Raw genomic sequence first — 24,294 nt, 5'->3', positions numbered from 1 at the left:
AGGTCAGGTTGTTTATTTGAGATGTTCCTTGTTTCCTGAGGTAGGATTGTATCGCTATAAACTTCCCTCTTAGAACTGCTCTTGCTGCAGCCCATAGGTTTTGGGTTGTCGTGTTTTCATTGTCATTTGTTTCTAGGTATTTTTTAATTTCCTCTTTGATTTCTTCAGTGATCTCTTGGTTATTTAGTAGTGTATTGTTTAGCCTCCATCCATGTGTTTGTATTTTTTACAGACTTTTTCCTGTAATTGATATCTAGTCTCATAGCATTGTGGTCAGAAAAGACACTTGATACGATTTCAGTTTTCTTAAATTGACCAAGGCTTGATTTGTGACCCAAGTTATGATTTATCCTGGAGAATGTTCCATGAGCACTTGAGAAGAAAGTGTAATCTGCTGTTTTTGGATGGAATGTCCTATAAGTGTGAATTAAGTCCATGTTGTTTAATGTATCATTTAAAGCTTGTTTCCTTATTTATTTTCATTTTGGATGATCTGTCCATTGGTGAAAGTGGGGTGTTAAAGTCCCCTACTATGATTGTGTTACTGTCGATTTCCCCTTTTATGGCTGTTAGCATTTGCCTTATGTATTGAGGTGCTCCTATGTTGGGTGCATAAATGTTTAAAATTGTTATATCTTCTTCTTGGATTGATACCTTGATCATTATGTAGTGTCCTTCTTTGTCTCTTGTAATAGTCTTTGTTTTAAAGTCTATTTTGTCTGATACGAGAATTGCTACTCCAGCTTTTTTTGATTTCCATTTGCATGGAATATCTTTTTCCATCCTCTCACTTTTAGTCTGTATGTGTCCCTAGGTCTGAAGTGGGTCTCTTGTAGACAGCATATGTACGGGTCTTGTTTTTGTATCCATTCAGCCAGTCTGTGTTTTGGTTGGAGCATTTAATCCATTTACATTTAAGGTGGTTATCAATATGTATGTTCCTATTACCATTTTTTTTATTGTTTTGGGTTTGTTATTGTAAGTCTTTTCCTTCTCTTGTGTTTTCTGCCTAGAGAAGTTCCTTTAGCCTTTGTTGTAGAGCTGGTTTGGTGGTACTGAATTCTCTTAGCTTTTGCTTGTCTGTAAGGTTTTTAATTTCTCCATCGAATCTGAATGAGATCCTTGCTGGCTAGAGTAATCTTGGTTGTAGGTTTTTCCCTTTCATCACTTTAAGTATGTCCTGCCACTCCCTTCTGGCTTTCAGTGTTTCTGCTGAAATATCAGCTCTTAACCTGATGGGGATTCCCTTGTATATCATTTGTTGCTTTTCCCTTGCTGCTTTTAATATTTTTTCTTTGTAGTTAATTTTTGGTAGGTTGATTAATATGTATCTTGGCATGTTTCTCCTTGGATTTATCCTGTATGGTACTCTCTGTGCTTCCTGGAGTTGATTGACTATTCCCTTACCCATATTAGGGAAGTTTTCAACTGTAATCTCTTCAAATATTTTCTCAGTCCTTTTTTTTTTTTTTCTCTTCTTCTTCTGGGACCTCTATAATTTGAATATTGGTGCATTTAATGTTGTCCCAGAGGTCTCTGAGATTGTCCTCAATTCTTTTCATTCTTTTTTCTTTATTCTGCTCTGTGGTAGTTATTTCCACTATTTTATCTTCCAGGTCACTTATCCATTCTTCTGCCTCAGTTTTTCTGCTATTGATTCCTTCTGGAGAATTTTTAATTTCATTTATTGTGTTGTTTATCATTGTTTGTTTGCTCTTTAGTTCTTCTAGGTCCTTGTTAAACATTTCTTGTATTTTCACCATTCTAGTTTCAAGATTTTGGATCATCTTTACTATCATTACTCTGAATTCTTTTTCAGGTAGACTGCCTATTTCCTCTTCATTTCTTTGGTCTGGTGGGTTTTTACCTTGCTCCTTCATCTGCTGTGTATTTCTCTGGCTTCTCATTTTGCTTAACTTACTGTGTTTGGGGTCTCCATTTCACAGGCGGCAGGTTCGTAGTTCCCATTGTTTGTGGTGTCTGCCTCCAGTGGGTAAGCTTGGTTCAGTGGGTTGTGTAGGCTTCCTGGTGGAGGGGACTGGTGCCTGTGTTCTGGTGGATGAGGCTGGATCTTGTCTTGTGGGCAGGACCGTGTCTGGTGGTGTGTTTTGGGGTGTCTGTGACCTTATTATGATTTTAGGCAGCCTCTCTGCTAGTGGGTGGGGTTGTGTTCCTGTCTTGCTAGTTGTTCGGCATAGGGTTTCCAGCTCTGGAGCTTGCTGGTCGATGAGTGGAGCTGGGTCTTATCGCTGAGATGGAGATCTCTGGGAGCGCTCTCGCCAATTGATATTACGTGGGGCCAGGAGGTCTCAGGTGGACCAGTGTCTGGAAGTCGGCTCTCCCACCTCAGAGGCTCAGGCCTGACACCCAGCCAGAGCACCAAGACCTGTTCTTTAGGAATTCTGGGGAATTTTGTTCTTTGTTTTCTTTCTTTCAGGTATGTTTTTTTTCTTACTTAGTTGCAGTGAAGTTTCCAGGAATGAAGCAATAGGCAGGTGAATGGTCTCCAATTGGAAGCCAGGCATTTTTTTTTTCTGTTTTTTACAACTTTATTGGAGTATAATTGCTTCACAATGGTGTGTTAGTTTCTGCTTTATAACACAGTGAATCAGTTACACATATACATCTGTTCCCATATCCCTTCCCTCTTGCATCTCCCTCCCTCCCACCCTCCCTATCCCACCCCTCCAGGGGGTCACAAAGCACCGATCGGATCTCCCTGTGCTATGCGGCTGCTTCAACAAAGCGAGAGAGAGGCATGGGCACATATACACTACCAAAGGTAAGGTAGATAGCTAGTGGGAAGCAGCAGCCAGGCGTTTGTCAAGCTCGTGCTAGTTCTTGTTTTCCTGGTTTCCCTGGAGGGAGAAGCAGGAGGTGGTGCTGGGCTCTGTCCCTACTGCTTTCCCCATGCAGACTGGTGCGCACACGTCCTCTCGCTGCCTCTGCTCTTGGAGGGGCAGCCTGTGCACACACGTCCCAGTCCGGGGGCACAGAGGGCCACGGTACGGACCGTCTGTGTAATTCTCACTCTGTCCCGTCTGCCATAGATCGGCCGCTCCACCCTCTTCTGACAGCCTCAAGTGCTTCCCTGCCAGTTATGAAGGGATCTTTATAGTCCTTTCTAGAGTCCAGGGTCTTCTGCTAGTTTTCAGCCAGTGTTCTCTGAGAACTGTTGCATCTATAGATGTATTCCTGCTGCACGTGTAGAGAGAGATGAATTCCATGTCCACCTACTCCTCTTGCATCTTGAATCCTGATACATTCTTGAAGTATTCAGGATGATCATGAATTCTAAAAGGGGTAGAGTACGTTCTCTGTCTCCTGTCAATTATTCATGGACTCAGTACATTTTATTTAACACCTATTATGTGTCAACAGTGTTGTTGAACAAGACAGACATGGTTCCTAAGTTCATGGACCTTACATGAAGGTGGAGAACAGGACATAGTGATACAGGTGAAGAGAAGTAAGTACAAAATAATAATGGTGAAAGTTATAACTGATGTCAGGTGTACGTTCTCCAGGCAAAGCCATTTCTCTGGAGTATGATGGTGTCTTTTTTCCTCAGGAGAAGTAAAGAGTGAGAATCCCTTCCCAATGTTGGTTAGGTAAGAAGGCTGCTGATGTCAACGCCAGCACAGCCTCCTTTCTGCTTCAGGCCACTTTGAAGCCCTCTCCATGTCTTTTCAGAAAGATGTCCTAAGAACTGCAAACCAGGCAGCTCTGAAAAACCATGTATCTTATACAGATAGCAGTTGGGTCTCTGGCCAATGTCATCCTTTTCTTCCACAGCATCTCTCCAGTCTCGCTTGGCCCCAAGCAGAGGCCCACCCACATGGCTGTGGCTAATTTCCTGGTTCTTCTCTCCTCTGGGATTCCCCCACAAAGTGGCAGCTTTTGTTTCAAGGAACTCCCTGTCCAGTCTTGGGTGTAAATTTGTATATTATATAAAGAGAGTGGCTCGCAGCACCCCCCTGCGCTCCACCTGTGTCCTGAGCACCTATCAGTCCTTCACCCTCATCCCCTGGGGAGGGGAGTGGAGTGGAGTGGATGATGCTCAGAAGTAGAGCCCCCAAGGTCATTGGTCCTTCCTGTTGCACCTGCTGGATGCTTAGGGTCTTAATGAATATCTCTGTTTCTGTGACAGTCACTGGTCCACATTACATGGGAAATGAAACTGACAACCAAGGCAAGTGGTTCTGTTCATCCTCAAGTCCCTTTGCAGACATTGTCATCCTGTGGTCCATCTCTCATGCCATGTTTACTGGCCTCATGATCTGGTCCAGTGGCTACATGGTACTTCTCCTGCACAGACACCACAAGAGAGTGCAGTATATTCACACCCCCACGGGCTACCACAAATGTCCCCCGGAGACCAGAGCTACCCACACCATCCTAATGCTGGTGGTCACCTTTGTCAACTTTTACATACTAAATTGCATTTTCGCTTTTTATACCACTACTTTTATAGATTCTCGTCTGTGGTTAATGCAGGCCACTCATATTTTGGCTTTATGTTTCCCCACTTTTACCCCCTTCCTGTTGATCCTTAAGGATCCTAGAACTCCTAGGGTCTGCTTGGGAGTTGTTGAAATCACGGTTGAAATGCTAAATGTATTATGTCAGCTTCTATAACATCACAATTACTACATTGAGTCATCATTTACCAGTTACCCATTGTTATAAACTTTGTTATAAAACATGAATAACTTCATACTTACGATTTTAACCATTCTTAAGTGTATAATGCAGTGACATTAACCACATTTACAGTGTGTACAGCCATCACCACTTCCTATACCCAAGACTTGGTATCATTAAAAGAATCACTCTCCCTTCTCTCAGCCCAAAGCGCCCTCTATTCTACTCAGTCTCTATGGATTGCCCGTTCCAGGTACTTCATATAAGTGAAGTCATGTAGTATTTGTCCCTCTGCATCTGCCTTGTCTAACTGAAATGTTTTAAAGGTTGTCCCACCTTGTAGCAGATATCAAACTTTCGCTCTTATGGCTGAAATCTAGTCCATTCTATGTACATACAAGATTTCATTTATTCATTCAGTCGCTGATGGACACTTGCATTGTTTTCATCTTTTGGCTATTGTGAATAGTGCTGGTATGAACATGGGTGTACAAGTATCTGTCTAGTCCCTGCTTTCAGGTTTGTTGGATATATACCTAGGAGAAATTGCTGTGTCATATGGTATCTCTCTGTTTAACCTTTTGAGAAATCACCAAACTTTTCCACAGCTGCTGCAATATTTTATATTCCCACCAGCAATGCACAAGCATTCCAGTTTCTCCACATCTTTTGCAATACTTGTTATTTTCCATTTCTTGACTATATCCATCCTAGCAGGTGTGAGGTGGTATCTCACTGTTGTTTTTTTTAACATCTTTACTGGAGTATAATTGCTTTACATTGTTGTGTTAGTTTCTGCTGTATAACAAAGTGAATCAGCTATACGTATACATATATCCCCATATCCCTGCCCTCTTGAGCCTCCCTCCCACCCTCCCTATCCCACCCCTCTAGGTGGTCACAAAGCACCGAGCTGAGCTCCCTGTGCTATGCGGCTGCTTCCCACTAGCCATCTAGTTTACAGTTGGTAGTGTAGATATGTCCATGCTACTCTCACTTCATCCCAGCTTACCCTTCCCCCTCCCCATGTCCTCAAGTCCATTCTCTACGTCTGCGTCTTTATTCCTGTCCTGCCCCTAGGTTCTTCAGAACCTTTTTTTTTTTAGATTCCGTATATATGTGTTAGCACATAGTATTTTTTGACTTACTTCACTCTATGACAGACTCTAGGTCCATCCACCTCACTACAAATAACTCAATTTTGTTTTTTTTATGGCTGAGTAATATTCCATTGTATATGTGTGCCACATCTTCTTTATCCATCATCTGTTCACAGACACCTCGGTTGCTTCCATGTCCTGGCTGTTGTAAATAGTGGTGCAGTGAACATTGTCTCACTGTGTTTTGATTTGCATTTCCCCAGTGGCTAATGATGTTGAGAATCTTTTCAAGTATTTACTGGCAGTTTATCTTTGGAGAAATGTCTATTCAAGTCCTTGCACGTTTTTGTATGGGGTTGTTTTTTTTTTTTTTTGCAGTACGCAGGCCTCTCACTGCTGTGGCCTCTCCCGTTGAGGAGCACAGGCTCCAGACATGCAGGCTCAGCGGCCACGGCTCATGGGCCCAGCCGCTCCACAGCATGTGGGATCTTCCCGGACCGGGGCACGAACCCGTGTCCCCTGCATCGGCAGGCAGACTCGCAACCACTGCGCCACCAGGGAAGCCCGGGGTTGGTTTTTTAAATTTATTTATATTTTATTTTTGGCTGCGGTGGGTCTTTGCTACTGGGCGTGGGTTTTCTCTAGTTGCGGCGAGTGGGGGCTACTCTTTGTTGCAGTACGCAGGCTTGTCATTGTGGTGGCTTCTCTTGTTGTGGAGCATGGGCTCTAAGCACCTGGGCTTCAGTAGTTGTGGCACAGGCTTAGTTGCTCCACGGTGTGTGGGATCTTCCCAGACCAGGGCTCAAACCTGTGTCCCCTACATTGGCAGGTGGATGCTTAACCACTGCACCACCAGGGAAGTCGCACCCCTGGAGTTGGTTTTGTTGTTAGTTTTTCAGAGTATTTTATATATTTTGGATATTGGATCCTTTTCAGTATAAGATTCACAAATATTTTCTACCAGTCTGTAGTTTGCTGCTATGGGCGGGATGGGGGCGGGGAGGCAGTTCTTTAGAGACTGGTGAGTCTGTCGCTGCAGGTGTGCCATCCAGGGAAAGGGGCTGTGAGTGGAGATTAAACCACATCCATCATGGTACCATTTTTAGTATTTGTCTTCTGTTTAATTCACATTCTCAAATAATCGTTATTTGCCTTTATAATGATTGAAGTTAATGAGGCTTAATCAGGTTTGCCTGCATGATTGAAGTGAGGCGATTTGAAGTCATCAGTTGGAACATTCCGAAAGGCAACACGGAAGCAATTCTGCCATAGTCCTATCGTGAACCTCTCCCCCATTGTTTATTCCCCTTTGAATGTGTCGGGTTAACTGCTACAGGGTCCCCCCCCCATATATACACTAACACCAAACTGTTCCTAGCCAGGGTACAATTACCATTTTTAAATTCTCCAGGGGAAGGGGATGCAAGGGGGCAGCTGAAATGAAACTAGATCTGTAGATGAAACTAGATTTCTTGGATGTAAACGATGGTTGAGGGTAGACAGGAGTTCCCCAGCTGTGTGTGGGGGGGGAGTGATGACCCTGTTATCTACAGTTTTGCGTGCTTGAAAACGTCCATTAAAATCGTATTTTAAGGAGCAAATGTTAAATAGTACTCTTGGAAATTATAAGTGTTCGAACAGAAGTAAACTGACGTGGATGAAACAAAGAATTCACCCTAGAAGTAGAATAAGAGCAGGAAGACACACTCAGTAGGAAACGAAAGACAGCAAAAAGAACTTGCTGAAAAGCTCTCGGGAAACCTATGGTTGTCCCGGGGGTTGGGGACCCTGCGGGCTTTCAGCTGGTATGGTTGGCGGGCACTAGAATTCCCGCAAAGTACAAGGAGTTGCTGGGAGCAAACTTTTTCTGAGTCAGGTAGTAAATACTTTAGGCCGCAGGGTCTCTGACGCCTATTTAACGCTGCCTTTGTATGCAGAAGCTGCCCTAGACCACGGGTGTGGCTTCATGCCAGTAAAACTTTACTTACAGTGCGCGTCCCTTCCCACCCTCGACCACAGGGCGGTGACCCCTGAATTGGGGCATCAGCTGACGTGTGTGGGTTTCACTCCCGCACGGTAAAGGGCTGGTTACACCGACTGAAAGCAGGAATGAGGGCGTTGGTTCCAGTGTGGCAGGAGACTGACGGGCGTTCTGCAGAGAGCAGACCGTTCTGAAGAAAAGTATTTCTGCTTTAAAGGAAACATGGGGCAAAGGCAGAGTCTGGCTGAGGCCGAGTCTGGGCCTGAATTGGAGTTTCCGTGTGAGAAAAATTAAGACGGGGTGAGACTGAAACCCTGTGAGCTTGTGCAGCGCAGGGCGGTCAGTACGGACGTGCACATGCGTGAGAAGGGGGCATCTGCAGGGGCAGGTGAGAGGGAGGGTGCAGGTGAGTGTGGGGACGTACTGAGGACGTACATGCAGGTGGACCAGGGGGCCTGGGAGAGAAAGCGTGTCCAGCGCTGGCGCCCAGCTGCCCAGCGTCGCCCCCCGGCCGCGCCCGCCGCCCTCGGTCTCTGGCGCCACCTGCTGGCCACAGGCCCACAAGCCGCTCCCTGACCCTAAACCAGAACAGCCCTGGGCGGGGGCTTGTCCCTTCAACCCCCTGGACAGAGACGCCCGGTCGGAGGCGCACGCACAACGGCCCGGGCAGCGGGCGTGAACCACCAGGAAGGGACGGGCCACTACAGACCAAGCGCTCGGGCCTTCGGGGCGGGCGCCCTCAGGCAGCAGCTCCCCCTGAGAGATGGTGGCCGGGACACTCTGGAAAGCGTGATACACGAGGAGACCCAAGGTTCTGGAGCTCCTGTGAGCTTCACGCTGTAAGGAATGGAAAGGACGTCCGGGAGGTGGTGATGCCTCATGGGCACGTGGCTGACGGGGTTGTGGTGGTTTCTCCTCTTGTTTTGACAAATAAGGAAACGGCCAGAAAGATTGCAGTCTCTAACCTTTAACCCTTCCACTAGCGTAAACTGAAGTCCCACATTCCCGTCATCGCCTTCCTCTGCATTTTTTAAGAGGTGGCAGGCAGGCTCTGCGGCAACACGTCCAGTGAAACAGAGGGTCTGGCTCGTGTCTGGAGGGGGAGGGTCCTCGGGGACCCCAGGGGCTGGAACAGGAGGGCTCAAGAGCCCGAGAGTCAGAAGCAGGGATCAGCCCCCAAGGATGGTACCCCTGCCCTTGGCAACTGCCCCACCGCCCCCCCGGGCCACCTCCCCACTCCCACAGTCCAGGTGGCCAGGAGCCCGCCCCCCACACCCCGTAAGCCCAGGAGACACAGCACCTTGAGTCCTGAACCAACCGACTGGACCGAGTTCCCTGGGCCCCGTCCTCCTTGGGGAAGGGTGGTGGTCCCCTCTTCCATCTATCTGGACCCCACAAAACTCCAATCGCCGCAAGTGTGCAGGAGGGAGCCTGGCCTGACCAGTCCAGGGCCACTGATCCTAACCCCCGCCTCTGACCTGTACACTCGCTCCTGTTCTAGGACCCATCGGGGCCACCGTGCCACAGCCGTGTCTGAGGCTCCCCAGTACCCCCCCCACACCGTGGGAAGTGGGCACCACTGGAGGCAGGTCAGTGCAGGCCAGCCTGGGCACACCCTCCGGCCCCTGGTGGTCTGCATGCACCTGTGCCCTCGCGCACCCCAGGCCAGAACACCTCCTGGGGAAGAACAAAGGCCAGTTGATCTCGGGGTGCCCAGCCCATGGGATGGAGCCCCCGCCCCGTGCCCCTGAGCCAGCTGTTAAAAGGAATCACTTCGGGAACAAACCGGGGCGGGGACCTGACCCCACGAGCGTGGAGGGAGCCCACGTGGAGCCCCCATCACCCAGCGGGGACTGCGGGGCTGCGGGGCCTGGACCAGGCGACGCTCGCTGTTCCTGGGGGCGACAGTGGCTTCACCTTGCCGGCTGGCCTGCAGACCCCCTGGGGCCCAGCCTAGAGAACAGCAGGCAGGAAGCACCTGTGGTCTCCGAGCTCAGCCAGCAGCAGCCGATGCGCGTCTCCAGCGGTGCCACGCTGGGCACAGGACGGCTGGAGCGTGTCTGTCTGAGGTGTGTCAAGCGTGTGCCACCTCAGTAAGAACTCCCCGTCCTCACCGACAACTCATGAGCCCTGGACCCCAACCTCAACGTGCTGTCCGCTGGCACAGCCCAGGGCCCCATCAGCTCTCCAGAGGGACTCCTGACCCTCTTAAGGGTGACTGTCTGGCCCTGAGTGGGCCACAGCTCCACCAGGACTCAGTGCCCCCTCCTACCCCCAGCATAGAACACAGCGGCACCCAGAGGGTCAGGGAAATCAAGGCTTCCACGAGGTGCCGGCTCCCAACTGCCCCCAGGAGGCCAATGGGTTCGGAGCCCTGGGTGCCCCAGGTGAAGGGGTCAGAGGAGCCATGAATGAGAATGTGGGGGCACCGTGCCCATAAGAATTGCCGTTTATTCCCGGAGTTGCCAAAATCATCACCAAGGATTCACCGAGGGGTGCATGAGGGGACGAGGAGGCTCAAACACTGATTGAGGGGCCAGTCAGGAGTTGGGAGGGAGATGGGTGGGGGGACCCCCCCGCTGTCCCTCCCCCGTCTAATGCCGTGGGCAGGGGTCCCCCTCTGGCCGCACCCCTCCCCATCCCCAGGTCCAGTTTCTCTCCGGGGAGGCAGGGTCGGGGATGGGGGGGGTGGTGTAGTGTGAGTGGGCCCCAGGAGGGGGAAGGACACTGGGGTGGGGGCAGGGGTCCCCCGCTTCACATGCACTCACAACACTGGCTGCCCAGGGAGCAGAAATGGGGGAAGCCCCCTCCCGCCCTGGATTATAGGAGGAAGGGATTAGTGTTGGGGGCCGGGGGTCCCTGGGGCATCATGGGGGGCAGGCCAGGGCCCCCGCCAAGGGGAGAGATGTACGTCGGTGGTGCTCCAGCGACCGGGGGCACGGGGCTGAGCCGGAGCTGGTTCAGGGTGAGTGTCGCGGGGGGCGCGGGCTGGAAGGGGTTGGTGATGGAGGGGCCGGTGGCCGGGCCTCCTGCAGGGGGAGAGGACAGGGAATGGAGTCGAGTCAGGGGTCTGCCGGGTGGGCCAGCACCCCTGCTCCCGGGCCACACTCACCGCTCGGCAGGAAGGGGTTGGAGGCCTTGGCTCCTGGCGGCGTGGGGCCTGGCCGGCTCACCAGCGAGTCCAGGTCCACGAGGGCGGCATTGGGCCCCAGGAACGACTCAGGGGTCTTCCGCGTGGGCGGCGTGGGCGTCGGGGCGGCTGCAGGCGGGGGGCTCCCCACAGCCTCGGCCAGAGAGCCCCCGACCCCGCTCATGTCAAAGGCACCGGGACTGCGAGCGGGCACCTCTCCGGCGAGCAGCTCCAGCTCCCCTAAAAGGGGCCGCAGAGGGGGGCTCAGGGGGAGGCCGCCGTGGGGACCCTGAGGAGGCGGCCCCAGAGCCAAACCACGCGGGTGTGAGGCCAAGAGGCCAGGCCGGGAGGACCACCCTCTGACAGCCTCCAGGTCAGGGACCGACCCCGGCGGGTGACGGCAGAACAGCACCGCTTTCGGGAAGCTCACACGACGGGTCACGACTGCCCGGAGGGGACGCGTGGGGGGGCAGTGGCAGGCGCCCACTGTCCCAGGAGACTGGGTGATGCGCCATTAGCGTGAGGCCTGATTTGTTTGTTTCTTTAAGATTTAAGAACCCCGTCTGATACTGAAAGACATGCACACATGTCGCTGAAGAGAAGCCTGGAAGAGTGAGAGCTGCAGACTGGACGGCAACCTGCGGTCAGCCTGGGCGGGGAGAGGCCCTGGTGCCGGGCCGGCTCCCTCCAGAAAGCCTGCTGCCCTCAAAGACGCAGAGAAACCAGGGACCAGACAGAACGTTACCCAGGGCGGGGAGGCGGCCACCATGAAGAGAGCCCCCAACACCACACAGACTCGGGGTCTCACCTCAAGGACAAGCCCAGGGACAACCTGCAGACACAGGGCCAGCCCGGACTCTGGCCGGAAGACAGGCGCTCGGATCTCCAGGAAGAGGGGTGCACAAACGCCCGTGCCCCGGGCCCCAGGACACCAGTGGGCAGGTGAGGAAAGGCGTGCGGTCCCCAGAGGGAGGGGCGGCCATCAGGCCAGTCCAGGCGCCACGCCGCCCGGTAGCCCCCAGAGGCTGCACCGCGCTCCAAGAAACATTCCAGGGGGCCAGAGGGCAGCGCTGGGGGAAACTGGAGAAAGGGAATTCTCTGTACGATTTCTGCACCTCTTCTCTAAGTCTGAAGTTATTTGAAAACAAAGTAAGAAGTTCCTCTTTACAGTGGGTGGACGACCAGCTCCACCGCCGTCACGCTGTTACAAGAGCCCTGGGGGCCGGGCCCACCTGGGGGCTGCAGCCATCCTGCTGCGTCTCAACCCTCAAGCGGCCGCCCAGCCTGGAGGACAGGCCTCCTGGGCTTGGGGGGGACACTCACCCGTGCTGCTCCCAGAGGCCGGCAGGGCTGTGCGCAGTCGCTCGAAGTCGGAGAACTCGTCGGGCTCCGTGTCAAACCCCCCGACCGCTGTGGGGTCAGTGTGTGCCCTCAGCTTCCCCAGGGGCCCAGGCGACGTGACTCCTCCCACACTCGAGGCCCAGCCCCCCCGGGCCACCCCCCAGTACCTGCGGTGCCATTGGCGCTGGGCTTGGTACGGGAACCCCCCCAGGGGTCTGAGAAGGCCGGGGCCGGGGCCCAGGGATCGGAGCCTGGGGGTCCGCCGACCGGGGCCCCGCCTGCGTGAGGAAGAAAGCAGGTGAGGGGCTGGCAGCCTACCCCGCCCCCCAAAGCCAGGCAGCCCCGAGGCTTCAGGCCCCTCGCCAGCTGGCCCCTCCCCACGTCCCCACCCTCCAGCCCTGCCACTCACACTGCCAGACGCCCCTTTCTGGCAAAGCCCTCCTCAGCCTTGAGGCCTCCAGAAAACCCCCAGAGGCCCCTGGCCAGGGTGGGGTGAGGGGCCTCGTGCGTGCCTCACCCAGCCTCCCACCCCGCCTCCTGCAGCCCCCGCAGCCGCTGGGCACCCACCCCCCAGGGCACCCCAGGACTGCACGCCACGACTGCACGCCACACACAGGGCCAGGGAGGCAGTGGGCACTCACCGTCTGAGCTCCCCCACGGGTCGGGGGTAGGTCCTTCTCCAGCCGCAGGCGCTGCGGTCCCACCCCAAGGGTCAACCGGGGGCCCCGCGGGGGCAGGCCTCCAGGGGTCCCCGGAGGAGGGTGTAGGAGCCGGCCCACCCCAGGGGTCAGCAGCGGGAGGCACGGCGGGGCCCCCCCAAGGGTCCGAGGTGGGGGCCGCCGCGGGGAGGGCAGCAGCCATGGGCCCTGGGCCCCCCCAGGGATCCGCGGCCTGCGGAGCAGCCGGAGCCGTGAAGACGTCAGCAAGGTCCATGAGGGACGACTGCAGGGAAGAAAGAGACAGAGAGAAAAGGGGGAGTGGGGCCAACCCCGACCCAGAGCGAGGGTGCCGGGGAGACAGGACAGCCACGCAGCAGGAGGGGCAGTGGGAGCCGGGCGTCGAGGTGAGGCGGACCTACCGCCAGGGGACCTCCGAGCGCCCAGAGGGCGCCCAGAGGACGGGAGCAGGGGCAGACGCCCAGCTGCTTGTTCATCTGCAACGCTCCACCCCGTCCACCTCCCCACCCGCCCCGGCCCTCCTCGCACCCTAGCCCCTCCGTCCACTCTCCGCACAGCAGTCGGCTGGCCCTGCACCACCACACACCCGCTTCCCACCCAGCCCAGGCCGCTGACCAGTCCACGACGGAGTGAGGACAAGGGCCGCCGCCGCCGCCCTGGGCCCCGCACCCACAGCTCCCCACGCGCGTCCCGGGGATAGCCCAGCTCGCTCTGGATGGGAGGTGCCCCCACAGACCTTGCACACCCCTTCCCAGGGGCAGAGCAGGCGGGGCAAGGCCGAGACCCTCCTGGGCTGCATCGGACACTGATGAGGCCTCTGGCCAAGGCCGGCCTGGACACGCTCTCCCGCCAGCCCGCCCGTCCCCCGAGGCCCGGCGCCCGCCCAGGCCCGGCGCCCACACTCACCTCCTCCTGGCCCACGGTCTCCCTCTTGCTCTCCTCTATGGCCATCTGCAGCCGCAGGTCATCCCCACGGCGGATCCGTTCCTCCTATTCCGGCCGGAAGCAGCAGGCAGGCGAGGGGTCAGACTCCGAGCAACGGGGCTGACACTGCACTTCCCACCCCCCCCACCCCCAAACGGACAGCCCCGAACCCTCCCACCCAGACAATGGCGACTGAAAATTAAAATGGGATGCGGACGATGTGTGGGATGGGGTGGGACACGGGGTCTCAGGCTGGGGCGGGGGGGACGATGATGGGAGGGTGCCGTGCAGGGGACAGGACGGGCCGGGCAGGGCTGCTCTAACAGACTGGGGAAGCACGGGGCGCCTGACTCCGGGTGTTTTCTGCAAGGGGTGAAGGTGGTGGAGCCCTGGGCTGTGACGGAGAGAGAGATGGGCACCCTCACCACCCCGAGCAGCCACAAGGCATCTGCTTCACGTGCCGGGTATCCTTCCGGAGACCCATTAGACACAAGGTCCCACTGAAAACGCTGCAGCACGAACGTGTGGGGGTGGGGCCCTTCAAGGTGAGAGGAGGCGGGGACCTGGGGAGGGTCTCAGGGGAGCCTCGGGGTGGGGAGGCTGCTCTGACCTTATCGTGCTCCTCACGGCTCAAACTAAGGGCCAGCTGGAGCTGGACGTCATCCTCGGGGCCGCAGGACGGGGGCTGGGGGAGAGAGAGTGTGAGGGGCTGGGGGAGACAGGTGGGGCCCAGAGGCGGGGAGAGAGAGACGTGCACACACAAGGATGGAGACAGAGAGCCAGGCTCGGACACAGCAAGAGACACACAGACACAGTCCCCGAACTGGTGAAGAACAGCAAAGAGACAAGCCTGGGGTGTGGGTGGGAGCCGGGCTGGCCAGGGCCAGGAAGGCCAAGCACCCGGAGAGGAAAGGGAGCGGGGAAAGACGGGGCAGACGGTGAGCAGAGCAGAGAGACCGGCAGAGGAGGGGCGGGCAGGGGCTGAGGGCGAGGCGTGGAGATGGACGGCAGGACAGAAGCCGGCCCCGCGCCCCCGCCGCCCGGCCGTACCTGGTCGGCCTCCTCCTTGCTCATGGCCAGCGCCAGCTGGAGCTGCAGCTCCTCCTCCCCGCTGCTCTGCGGCCAGGCCTGCTCCGCCTCGGGTGGGGGCCCAGGGCCCACGGCTGCGGAGGAGGCTGAGGGGACACAGGCGCTGAGACCCGGACGCAAGAGGGGACCCCACGGCCCAGGCAGCCGGGCTGGCAGAGTCTGAAACCCCCCAACTCCCCTCGGGCCTGGCCTCCCTCCCCCAACATCCCTAGTGGGACCCAGACCCCAGGCTCCACGGTCCGGGAGGGGGTGTGGTGTGCACGCAAACCCACGGAGGGGTGCGGCAGCCCCACCTGCAGGAAGGACGGGGTCAAGGAAGGACAGCCTTGGTGGCGCAGGACAAAAGTCTGCTGATAGGGCCTCCCTGGTGGCGCAGCGGTTGAGAGTCCGCCTGCCGATGCAGGGGATACGGGTTCGTGCCCCGGTCTGGGAGGATCCCATATGCCGCGGAGCGGCTGGGCCCGTGAGCCATGGCCGCTGGGCCTGCGCATCCGGAGCCTGTGCTCCGCAACGGGAGAGGCCACAACAGTGAGAGGCCCGCGTACCGCAAAAAAAAAAAAAAAAAGTCTGCTGATAAAGAGGGCAGGCCCTGGGGAACCTCTGAGCCTGTGAGCTAAGTTCCTGCACAGGGTCAGAGGTGCCTTGTGGCCTGTCTCGGGGCCCCATCTCAGGCCCCAGGGGGACGGAGGGCCTTCCTCCCTGGTCCCCAGGCGGGAAAGCTCCCAACAGCCCCCAGTGGGGAGCCTGGAGCCTCGGTCTCCAGGGCTGGGGCCCTCGGCTGGATGCTGGGGGAGGAGCGGCCTGCACACCTGGCCCCGGCCCCATCCCGGGACAAGGGGCGGATGAGGAAAGGACGGAGAGAAGACATGGGCCCAGACGGGAGGGAGCGCCCAGCCTTCCCCCAACGGGCCAGGCTCGCTCCTGCCGGCCAGGGAGCGCTCACCAGCGCACGTTGCCTCTCCATCCTGACCACCTACCAAGATGCCACCTCCATCACCTGGAAACTGCTCTGGCCTCCTACAAGCTCCCGCCTCCCCAGCCCCCCAGCCCCACCCCACCCCCATCCGAGAGCTGCCGGGCCCACCTCTCGGCATTACTCCCATCTCTACCCTTCGCATTACTCCCATCTCTACCCTTCCCGCTTCAAACGCACAGACGGCTTCCACCTGCGCTCACGACACCACTTGGGGAATGTCTCTACCTTTGACACCCACCCGGTCCCAGCATAAAAGGTCTTTCCCAGGAGCACTCAGGATCTGCCCACCCATGTATAAAACTGAAAGCTTCCCGACACAGCTGGACCTCCCATCGTGGAGGACGCCCTTTCACCTCGTGCTCCTCATCGCTGGTCGCCACCCAGCACCTACACTTCCTCCAACTCCAGTCCAGCCGAGTCCCCCTCACCACCGCTCTGGCCCTCCTCCGTCCTGTGCAGCCACCTAGGGCCTCAGCCCCCTGCCTCTGCCTGAGCACAGCTCCCGTGGTGGCTGCAACCCCCTGCAGACCGCGCGCTCCCTCTCGGGCACGGGCTGCCCCCAGACAGACCGGAGGGAGCACGCAGGTGAAGGGCGCAGGCGGCGGACGGGCCCGGACACCCTGGCTCACCCGTGGCGGTCTGCGCCAGCTTCTCCTTGGTCTTGAGCGCGTGGGCACGCTCCTCCCGCAGCCGGTCCTCGTCGCGCAGCAGGGCCACCAGCTGCTTGGCCTTCTCGCGCACGTTCACACCCTGGTCCTTGCCGTCGCGGTCCACGTACTGGAAGTCCTTCAGCGTCTGCACGGCGTACATGTTCTCCTTGCACTGCTGCGACACGCGCTCCGAGCCCGTCTTGATGAGGTACTCCATCAGCGTCATGGCCTGCAGGGGGACGACGCACCGTCACCCGAGGCCCAGCCCACCCACGCCCTCCGCGGCACGAGCTGCCACCGGGATGGGCCTTGAAAACACCACGTGGGGTGGCCGAAGCCAGGCCCCAAAGAGCAGAGTGTGTGAGAGTCCACTCACAGGAGATGTACGGGCGGGCAAACCCACAAACTGGGCCCGGGGACTTGGGGGGGACTCTCAGTGGGATCGGGAGATCCCCCTTCTGTCTGGGGGGACGAAAACATTCTGGAACTAGGTGGGGTGATGGCTGCACAACATCGTGAATGTGCTTAACGCCACCAAGCCGTGCACTTTAAAAGGGTGAACTGTGTGTCACGTGACCTACGCATATCTCAATAAACACCCGGAAAGGGGAGACGGCCAGTGCATCACCACAGCCCGCGTGGGGATCGCCAAGCGAGCGGTGCAGACGCTGCTCTGTTCATTAAAACGAAGATCTAAGGTCGCATGGCTGGAAGGCAGCTTGTTAGGTCCCGCTCAGGGTGCCCAGTGCACGACGCACCCACCCGCTTTCTCTAGCACCCTGTGAGTCTGCAAAGTGTCATCCCAAGCATAAAGTTTCACACCGCCCCGGCGCAATCTGAAGACAATGGCGGAGGAGGGAGACCCCGTGCCGTGCAGGCAGGGCCCGTCCAGGCCTGGGCGCTCTGAGGGAGGGCCACGCCGGCAGGGAGGAGGGAACACCCTTTGGGATCTTCTGCATTTTATGCCATGGGAACAAATTCCCTTTTCAGCAAGGTTTAATGGAAAATACCCCCCTACTCCCCACCCCAGGCAAGGCCTTTGTGGTCTGCAGAGCCTGGACTCCAGGCGGTCTGGGGAGTGGGGCGAGGGGTCCTGGCCCCTTTCAGGCTCTGTGGGAGGCCATGGCCACTGTCCTCAGGAAAGAGGCACACCTTAGATTTTGCAGGTGACACCAGGGGCCTCCCAGGGTTCCCAGACCCACCCAGGGCTCCTAGGTCTAGAGCAGAACAAAACAGAGAGCGAGGGGCAGGCCACCCCGGGAAGCTGTCTGAACCGCAGCGGAATCCGCCAGGGTCACACCTCCTCAGCCTCCCCAGGGAGCCTGACCTGTATCTGGCATGGGTCCTGAAGGTGTGTTGACACTATTCACCTCTGTAATTAGAGATTAGTCTTTAACTGACCGAGAGATGTTTACGCCTTAGAGGAGAATGGAAAGAAGTAAAACCACCTCCGCGTGTGGAAGGCTCCAGAACTCCTGGGCCAACGGTGCTTGGGAATTCAGAATTTTCCCGGGTTCACGCCATAAAGACTGCACACACCACTTGTAACAGAAGTCCCCCAGAGGAGGGTGACACCAACGGTCGCACTCTGTGGGACCCTCAAATGCCGGATAAACAACCTCACCCCAGTCCAGGTGGGGCCTTGGTGCCAAATGACTTTTGAAAACTTTCGTTTTCAGAGCTCTGGGGACTTTGGAACTGCAGTTTAAAGACTATGAACATGGAAATAACCCAAACACCCCACAGGGGGGAAAAACACATGTACGAGCCGTGGCGTGTTCATATGACAGGAGCCCCCCCACACAGCCACGTACACGAACGAGTGACTGCTCCACACGTCAACCCCCCAGACGTGACGGCGAACAAAGACAAAAGACAGCAGGCACCAAGGATCACAGGCCACAGGACTCCACGCCTGGAACAATCTCGGCAGACGGAAGGCCGGTCACGGTGCCTCCTGGGGACACATACTCTATCTCCACCTGGGCAGTGGCTACAAAGGGGTGCACACACCTAAGAGCCAGCTGGGCTGTGAACTCAGAACATGCACCTCGATGGAAGACATCACAGGTTTCCAAAACGGCCTGGTCCAGGATGTCCCGGGCCACCAGAACGCGAGCATCAGCTTAAACAGGGGTCAGCAAGCTTTCTCTGTAAAGGGCCGGGTGATAAACCCGCCAGCATTTCAGGCGTGCACTCCCGGTCCTGAGAGCTCAGCCCTGCACCAGGCCACGTGTGAGAAAGCTTTACTTACAAACATAGGCGGAGGACCAGGTGTGACACGTGGGCTGTAGTTTACTGAGCCCGATTTTCAAAAATAAAGACTGAGACCCTGCACTCCTCAGCGAAGTCAGGTGACACAACCCGGAGTCAGGAGGGTGGGCTCGGGGACGCCCCTCTCAGCCCCACCACGGCGAGGGCGGCCCTGAACCTCTGCGCCTCAGTTCCCTCACTTGGAAGAATTACCACTGCTGCTCCCCGCCCACAGGCACCGGTCACAAAAAACCTGCCACCTGTGGCCTCTCAGGACTCACCTCCCCTCACACACCGGCCCGGCCCCCTCCCCCCGACCTCACACAAAGGCTCCCCAGCTCCCCCACCCTTTCCCTTCACAAGAAATGACTCAATTGAATCCAAGACCCAAGCGTGGCTTGTAGGGAGGAGCGTGGAAAGGAGCCAGAGCAAACGGGCCTCAGATCCCGGCTGGAACGTAAGCGGCGCCACCTCTCCAGGCCTCAGGCTCCTCGTCCTGGAACCCCCGGGGACCCACCCCAGACTCCAGAGGACAGACATGCTCCAGTCCGCATCCACGAGGCCAGGGGCCTCACCCATCTTGCCCACCGCCACATACAGAGCAGGCCCTCAACTGCCATTTTACCGAAGGAACAGCGACAAATGGACTCACCAACACCCCTGGGCCCCAAGAGTCGGACTCTCCCACAGAGGGAGGTCCCGGGACTGGCCTGAGGCCGCAGTGCTGGGGGTGGGGCCTCGCCACCTGCCCTAGCCCAGGCCCTTTACCACTTCTTTTTTTTTTTTTTTTTTTTTTTTTTTTTGCGATACGCGGGCCTCTCACTGTTGTGGCCTCTCCCGTTGTGGAGCACAGGCTCCGGACGCGCAGGCTCCGCGGCACGTGGGGTCTTCCCATACCGGGGCACGAACCCGTGTCCCCTGCATCGGCAGGCGGACTCTCAACCACTGCGCCACCAGGGAAGCTCCCTTTACCACTTCTTGACCTACCTTGGGACGCCAGGCCCCAGGTCCCCAAAACAGCAGTCAAACGAGAAACCCACCCACTGAGCGCTGCCTGCAGCTGAGTTCCCTTTACCCAAAGCCTGTGGGCTGTCCTTCCGTCTGTTCACTGGATCAGGGCGTGTGCGTGTATCACTGGGGGCACTTTAGCCACATTTATCAAAATGGCACAGGCACATGCCCAGAAATTCCAGTTCTGGAAAATGGCAAACGTACACGGACATTCATGGCTGTCTTGTTTGTAAAAGCAGAACATTGCAAACAACTTAAAAATCCAGCACCAGGTAGCTGACTACGTCAATTATGATCAACCCAGACAGGAGACAGGAAATTGTTTAAAAAAAAAGAAAGAGTGACAAATCTTTGTTGTCCTGATGAGAAATGATCCCTGACACGTATGCTTGTTTTCCTTTTTAAAAGTAGGGTGTGACTTACACACAGTAAAATTCACTGTTCCTTACACGTTGCTTTGCGTTCTGGTAACTGCATACGGCCACGGGACCACTGCTGCAACGAGGATACAGAGCCAGTCCGTGGCCCCCAAAACTCCCCGGAGCTGCCCACCTGCCTGGACCTCCACGCACAGATCACCACAGAGGACAGAAGCTGGGGACACGGCCGCCTCTGAGGGAGGGGCGGACACTGGGCACCCACTTAGGCCTTCTAAGTGGATCAGTCTTGAGAATGTGCCGCTTCTTCAAAAACCACAAGGCCCAAAATTCTTTGCTGCCTTCACTGAACAAGAAAAAGATTTACATAAATTACGTAAAGACAGAACTCCAGCTCCTCACGGAAACCAGGAAGGCGGCGCGACTCTGGGCGCCCCTTGGTGGGCACGCCCCCACCCAGCTCTGCGCCCCGCACTGACCTTGTAGACGTGCCGCCAGTTCTTGCCGTGGTCGTTGAGCCGCTTCCAGATCATGCTCATGATCTCCGAGAAGGCGACGACGTTGTAGGTGAGGTCGGCAATCTCAGACATGAGGGAGCTGGACGGGCCCCAGGGGTCGTTGCTCGTGGCCTCTCGAACCTTGATCTCGGCCTCCGAGTAGTTGTGGACGATGTTCTTCATCTGGCGCCGCAGTGAGGAGGTCGACATGGTGGCTGGCGGTGGGGAGGGGGGCGGGCCCCCCGGAGCGTGCAGAGACGGGGCGGCGGGAGGAGGGAGGCCGCAGCAGGCACTGGCAGGTCACCGCATCTGGGGAAAGGAGAGGACCTTTGGGAACACAAGCGGGATCTGCGGCCACCCGGCTCCCCGCTGCCCGCGGGGTGGAGGCCCAGGTCCCCACTGCGGCCTGAGAGGCTCTGGCCCTGGTTAACCTCTGCCTTCGTCACCCCAGCCACCTTTCAGCTCCTCAGTCGAGCCCAGCTCCTTCCTGCCAGGCTCAGCGACGCAGAGCGTGCCGTGGCAGGCCGCAGGCCTGAAGGAGGCACGCCCCAGTCCACACTTCCCCGCCTGGCACTTCCCGCACCGCAGTTTTCTCCTCTGTGAGATGGGGCTTCATTCGGAGTCCAGAAAACTGGAGGGAGGCTGCGGCGCAGGAAGCGCGCTATCCACGTGGGTGGTGTCACGAGACAGTCACCCTGCTCTTCCTCCCCTCACGAGGTCCTCGCAGTCAGCCGCGGGCGCCGCTGGAACACCCCACCCCAACACCACAGCCACCATTCCCCAGGGGGCCTCGTCGGTAGGCTCACTCGCCCTGGTGATTTTCTACTCGTTTGTCTGACTCTGTGGCTGAGGCCGCCCTGAGAGCCCCATGGGGGCAGAGACCACGTTTGTCTGGACGTGGCTTTTCCCATCAGAGGAGCTGACCCGGAAGAGCCATTCAATAAGCCGTACAGGAAGGGAAGGAGGGAGGGCAGGAAAGACCTCTGGAGCCGGGGTGAGGGGGGCAGAACCCCCTGCAGGAACAAGGACACACAGGGAGGAGGCTGACAGAGGGAGCAGAGACAGACAGGAGGGGGTATGCCAGGGGGGCGAGGTGTCCCAACAGGGAGGCTCGGGAGGAGAGATAAGGAACAAGCCCGCTGGCTAGGCCCCAGCTTCGTGCCAGGCACTCCTGGAGCACGAGACATCCATTATCTCACTTAACACTGCGGGCGGGGTTCTAACAGCTGAGGAAGCAGGGGCTCACAGTAGGTGAAACAACCCAGCCAAGGTCACACGCTAGGCATGGCGGAGCAGACTCCACCCCAGGCCACCTTGGGCTCCAGAACATTCTCTTTTAAGTTAACCTGTGCCAAGAGGAGAGTGATGGGAAAGAAACAGAAAAGAGGAGAAGGGGATCAGGCCAGTGAGGCCCGTCACAGCAAGCACTCACACAGCCCTTGCCCGGTGCCAGGCGTGCTCGAGTGCCTTACACACGGTAACTCCGTTCATCCCCACGGCGCCGTGATTCACAAACAACTCACAGGGGAGGAACCCAAGGCACAGGCCTCACCTCCGGAGCAGCCCGGCTGCAGAGCAGGCTCTGACCACACCGTCCACAACCTTTCCAGCATGCTAGCCACAGGCAGAGACCTACGGAGATCGCCTACAACCTGAGTCCCAGGGGAGGCGGCTGGCCCCTGCCTTGAACACAGGAGAGCAGGCACTTGGAGACAGATGTGAACAGCTGAAAAGGGATGGCCAGGGTGCCAAGACAGACCCAGCCAGACACACTAAGACGAAGAGCTGATCTGACACCTAACAGCAGGAGACTGAAAGGAAAGGGAAAGAGAGAGAAGAAGAAAAAGAGGCACAAAGAAAGCTCGGCAGACAAAGACACGAGAAACAGATAAAGAAACATGGGAAAAGGGTGAGGCAGGCGGGCAACGAGAAAAGACGGAGACTCTGAAACGAAACGCGGCAGTAACCTGGGGCAGGGAAGTAAGCGACAAGAAAAATGGAGAAGAACACGAACTCTGGGTCCAAAGTCTGGCCTCCCTGAGATTCAGTTTGCTCAACTCTGAAATGAAGGAAAAGATTCCACCCGGCAGAACTGTTGATTACATACAATGGATACATAAAGTTCTTGGCACTGCGCCCCGTGGGTAGTAGTTCAATAACGTTGGCTACTATTATTGTCAGAGAAAGAAACAGACCTATTTCCAAAAGGGTGGCCATCAGAAAATGTGCGATCTTAACATCGTGTGTTTATATTAACGGGCATTAGAAGATATATTCAACCTTCACAGCAAAACTAAAACTTCACAGATACTGCTTAAAACAAGCCTACATTTTTCAAAATTGCTTAGCCCAAAGATAATTACTAGATCGAATAAAAGACAAATCATACGGCAAAATTCTCCAAAGGGTAATCAGATATCAAACGATATCAAACGTCACCTGTGTGGAACAAAAAAAATCTACAAATAATAATGGAAACCAGAGCTCCCAGCAGTTAACTACACACTTACTACGCGCCAGGGTTAGGCACTTAAAAGCATCACCTCCGTTATTAGGCAAAGCTGCCCTATTACGCAGGACACATAAACACACTAATTTTAAAGACTAGGAAACTAAGGTTTGGTGGTAAATCACCTGACAAATCTTACAGGCTCGCAAAAAGTGGGCCTCTGATTCCAGAGCCGGGTTCTTCACCAAAACTAACTCAAGAACCTGGGGGAAGGGGCAGGCCCTAGACCAAGCGACAGACCCGCGGAGAGGGACTCGGGCTTGGAGGACACAGGTAGCAGGACAAAAATGAGATGGGAAGACGGTGGGGAGAGATGCACAGAGACTAGAGACACCCGGCGAACGGAGACACCAACATTAATCCTGACCCTCAGACGCCAAAACGTGACAGAAAGGCAGAACGAGACCGGGACAGACACACGGAGACAAATGCTTTGCAAAAACGCCGAAACAGACACGGACACGAGCACAAGCGAGGCCCGCGGGAGGCAGCGGCGCTGACACACAGACACAGGCATACGCGGGAGAGACGGAAAGCCGCGGGCGGCCCAGGCCGGCCGGGAGCAGACACACAAAGGCCGCGGAGACGCCCGAGCGCGCCCGCCCCCCGCGCCCCGGCCCGCGCTCACCTCGGCCCCCTCACGCCGCGCTCCAGGGGGTCATGGCGGGCAGCCCCCTGCCCCCGCTCGGCCTCGGTGTCGCGGGGCGCGCGCCGAGCCGCGAACGGCGGACGCGGAGCCGCGCTCGGGCGCACGCGCGGACGCACGGAGGGCCGCACGCCGACGGCCCCGCCGCCCCGGCGCCCGGGAGGGGCGCGGAGAGCCGGGCGGGGGAGGGGAGCCGCCGAGCGGACGGGAAGCAACCAAAGGAGGCGACGGACCGGAAGCGGAAATGGCCGCGCGACCCGCCCAGCCGCCCCGTCTGCGGCGAGCCTGCGCAGTGGCTACTTCCGAGGACACGCTCTCCCGCGTGCCGTCACTTCCGGCGCGCGGGAGCCGTCGCCCGGAGCCACTTGCCTCATCTCCGCCCGCCTCCGCGAAGCCCCGCGGACGCGCACGGAGAGGCGGGGCGCAGCGAGGGGTCGGGCAGCGAGCTCGGCCGAAGGCGAAGAGACCACGTCGTCGTCCCCAGACCGC

The 24,294-nt window shown here is 57.0% G+C and overlaps 1 protein-coding gene and 1 pseudogene across 3 annotated transcripts; one reads left to right on the top strand and one right to left on the bottom strand.

The window, feature by feature from the left end:
- Positions 1-3,736: 3,736 nt before the first annotated feature.
- On the top strand, positions 3,737-10,136 carry LOC309794833 (vomeronasal type-1 receptor 4-like; annotated as a pseudogene). The gene is made up of 5 exons: positions 3,737-4,617; positions 8,356-8,564; positions 9,227-9,294; positions 9,662-9,794; positions 9,893-10,136. The product of its transcript is annotated as a vomeronasal type-1 receptor 4-like (transcript).
- A 1-nt stretch (position 10,137) lies between these two features.
- EPN1 (epsin 1) lies at positions 10,138-23,942 on the bottom strand. 2 transcript variants are annotated; one of them, XM_082606116.1, is made up of 12 exons: positions 23,788-23,892; positions 22,203-22,282; positions 20,633-20,959; positions 16,492-16,741; positions 14,848-14,972; positions 14,408-14,482; positions 13,780-13,863; positions 12,838-13,138; positions 12,364-12,474; positions 12,179-12,265; positions 10,838-11,095; positions 10,138-10,754 (listed from the first exon to the last, which is right to left on the bottom strand). In XM_082606116.1, the coding sequence occupies exons 3-12, from the start codon at positions 20,858-20,860 to the stop codon at positions 10,546-10,548; spliced, it is 1,728 nt and encodes a 575-aa protein (XP_082462242.1). In that variant the 5' UTR covers positions 20,861-20,959; positions 22,203-22,282; positions 23,788-23,892; the 3' UTR covers positions 10,138-10,545. The 2 variants fall into 2 exon arrangements, with proteins under 2 accessions (XP_082462242.1, XP_082462241.1); XM_082606115.1 differs by lacking the exon at positions 22,203-22,282 and having other exon boundaries at positions 23,788-23,942.
- Positions 23,943-24,294: the final 352 nt, after the last annotated feature.

This window comes from Mesoplodon mirus (assembly GCF_964341445.2).
Source record: "Mesoplodon mirus genome assembly, chromosome: 19".
In the NCBI taxonomy this organism is placed as follows: Eukaryota; Metazoa; Chordata; class Mammalia; order Artiodactyla; family Ziphiidae; genus Mesoplodon; species Mesoplodon mirus.
This window is presented reverse-complemented; position numbering and strand designations above follow the sequence as displayed.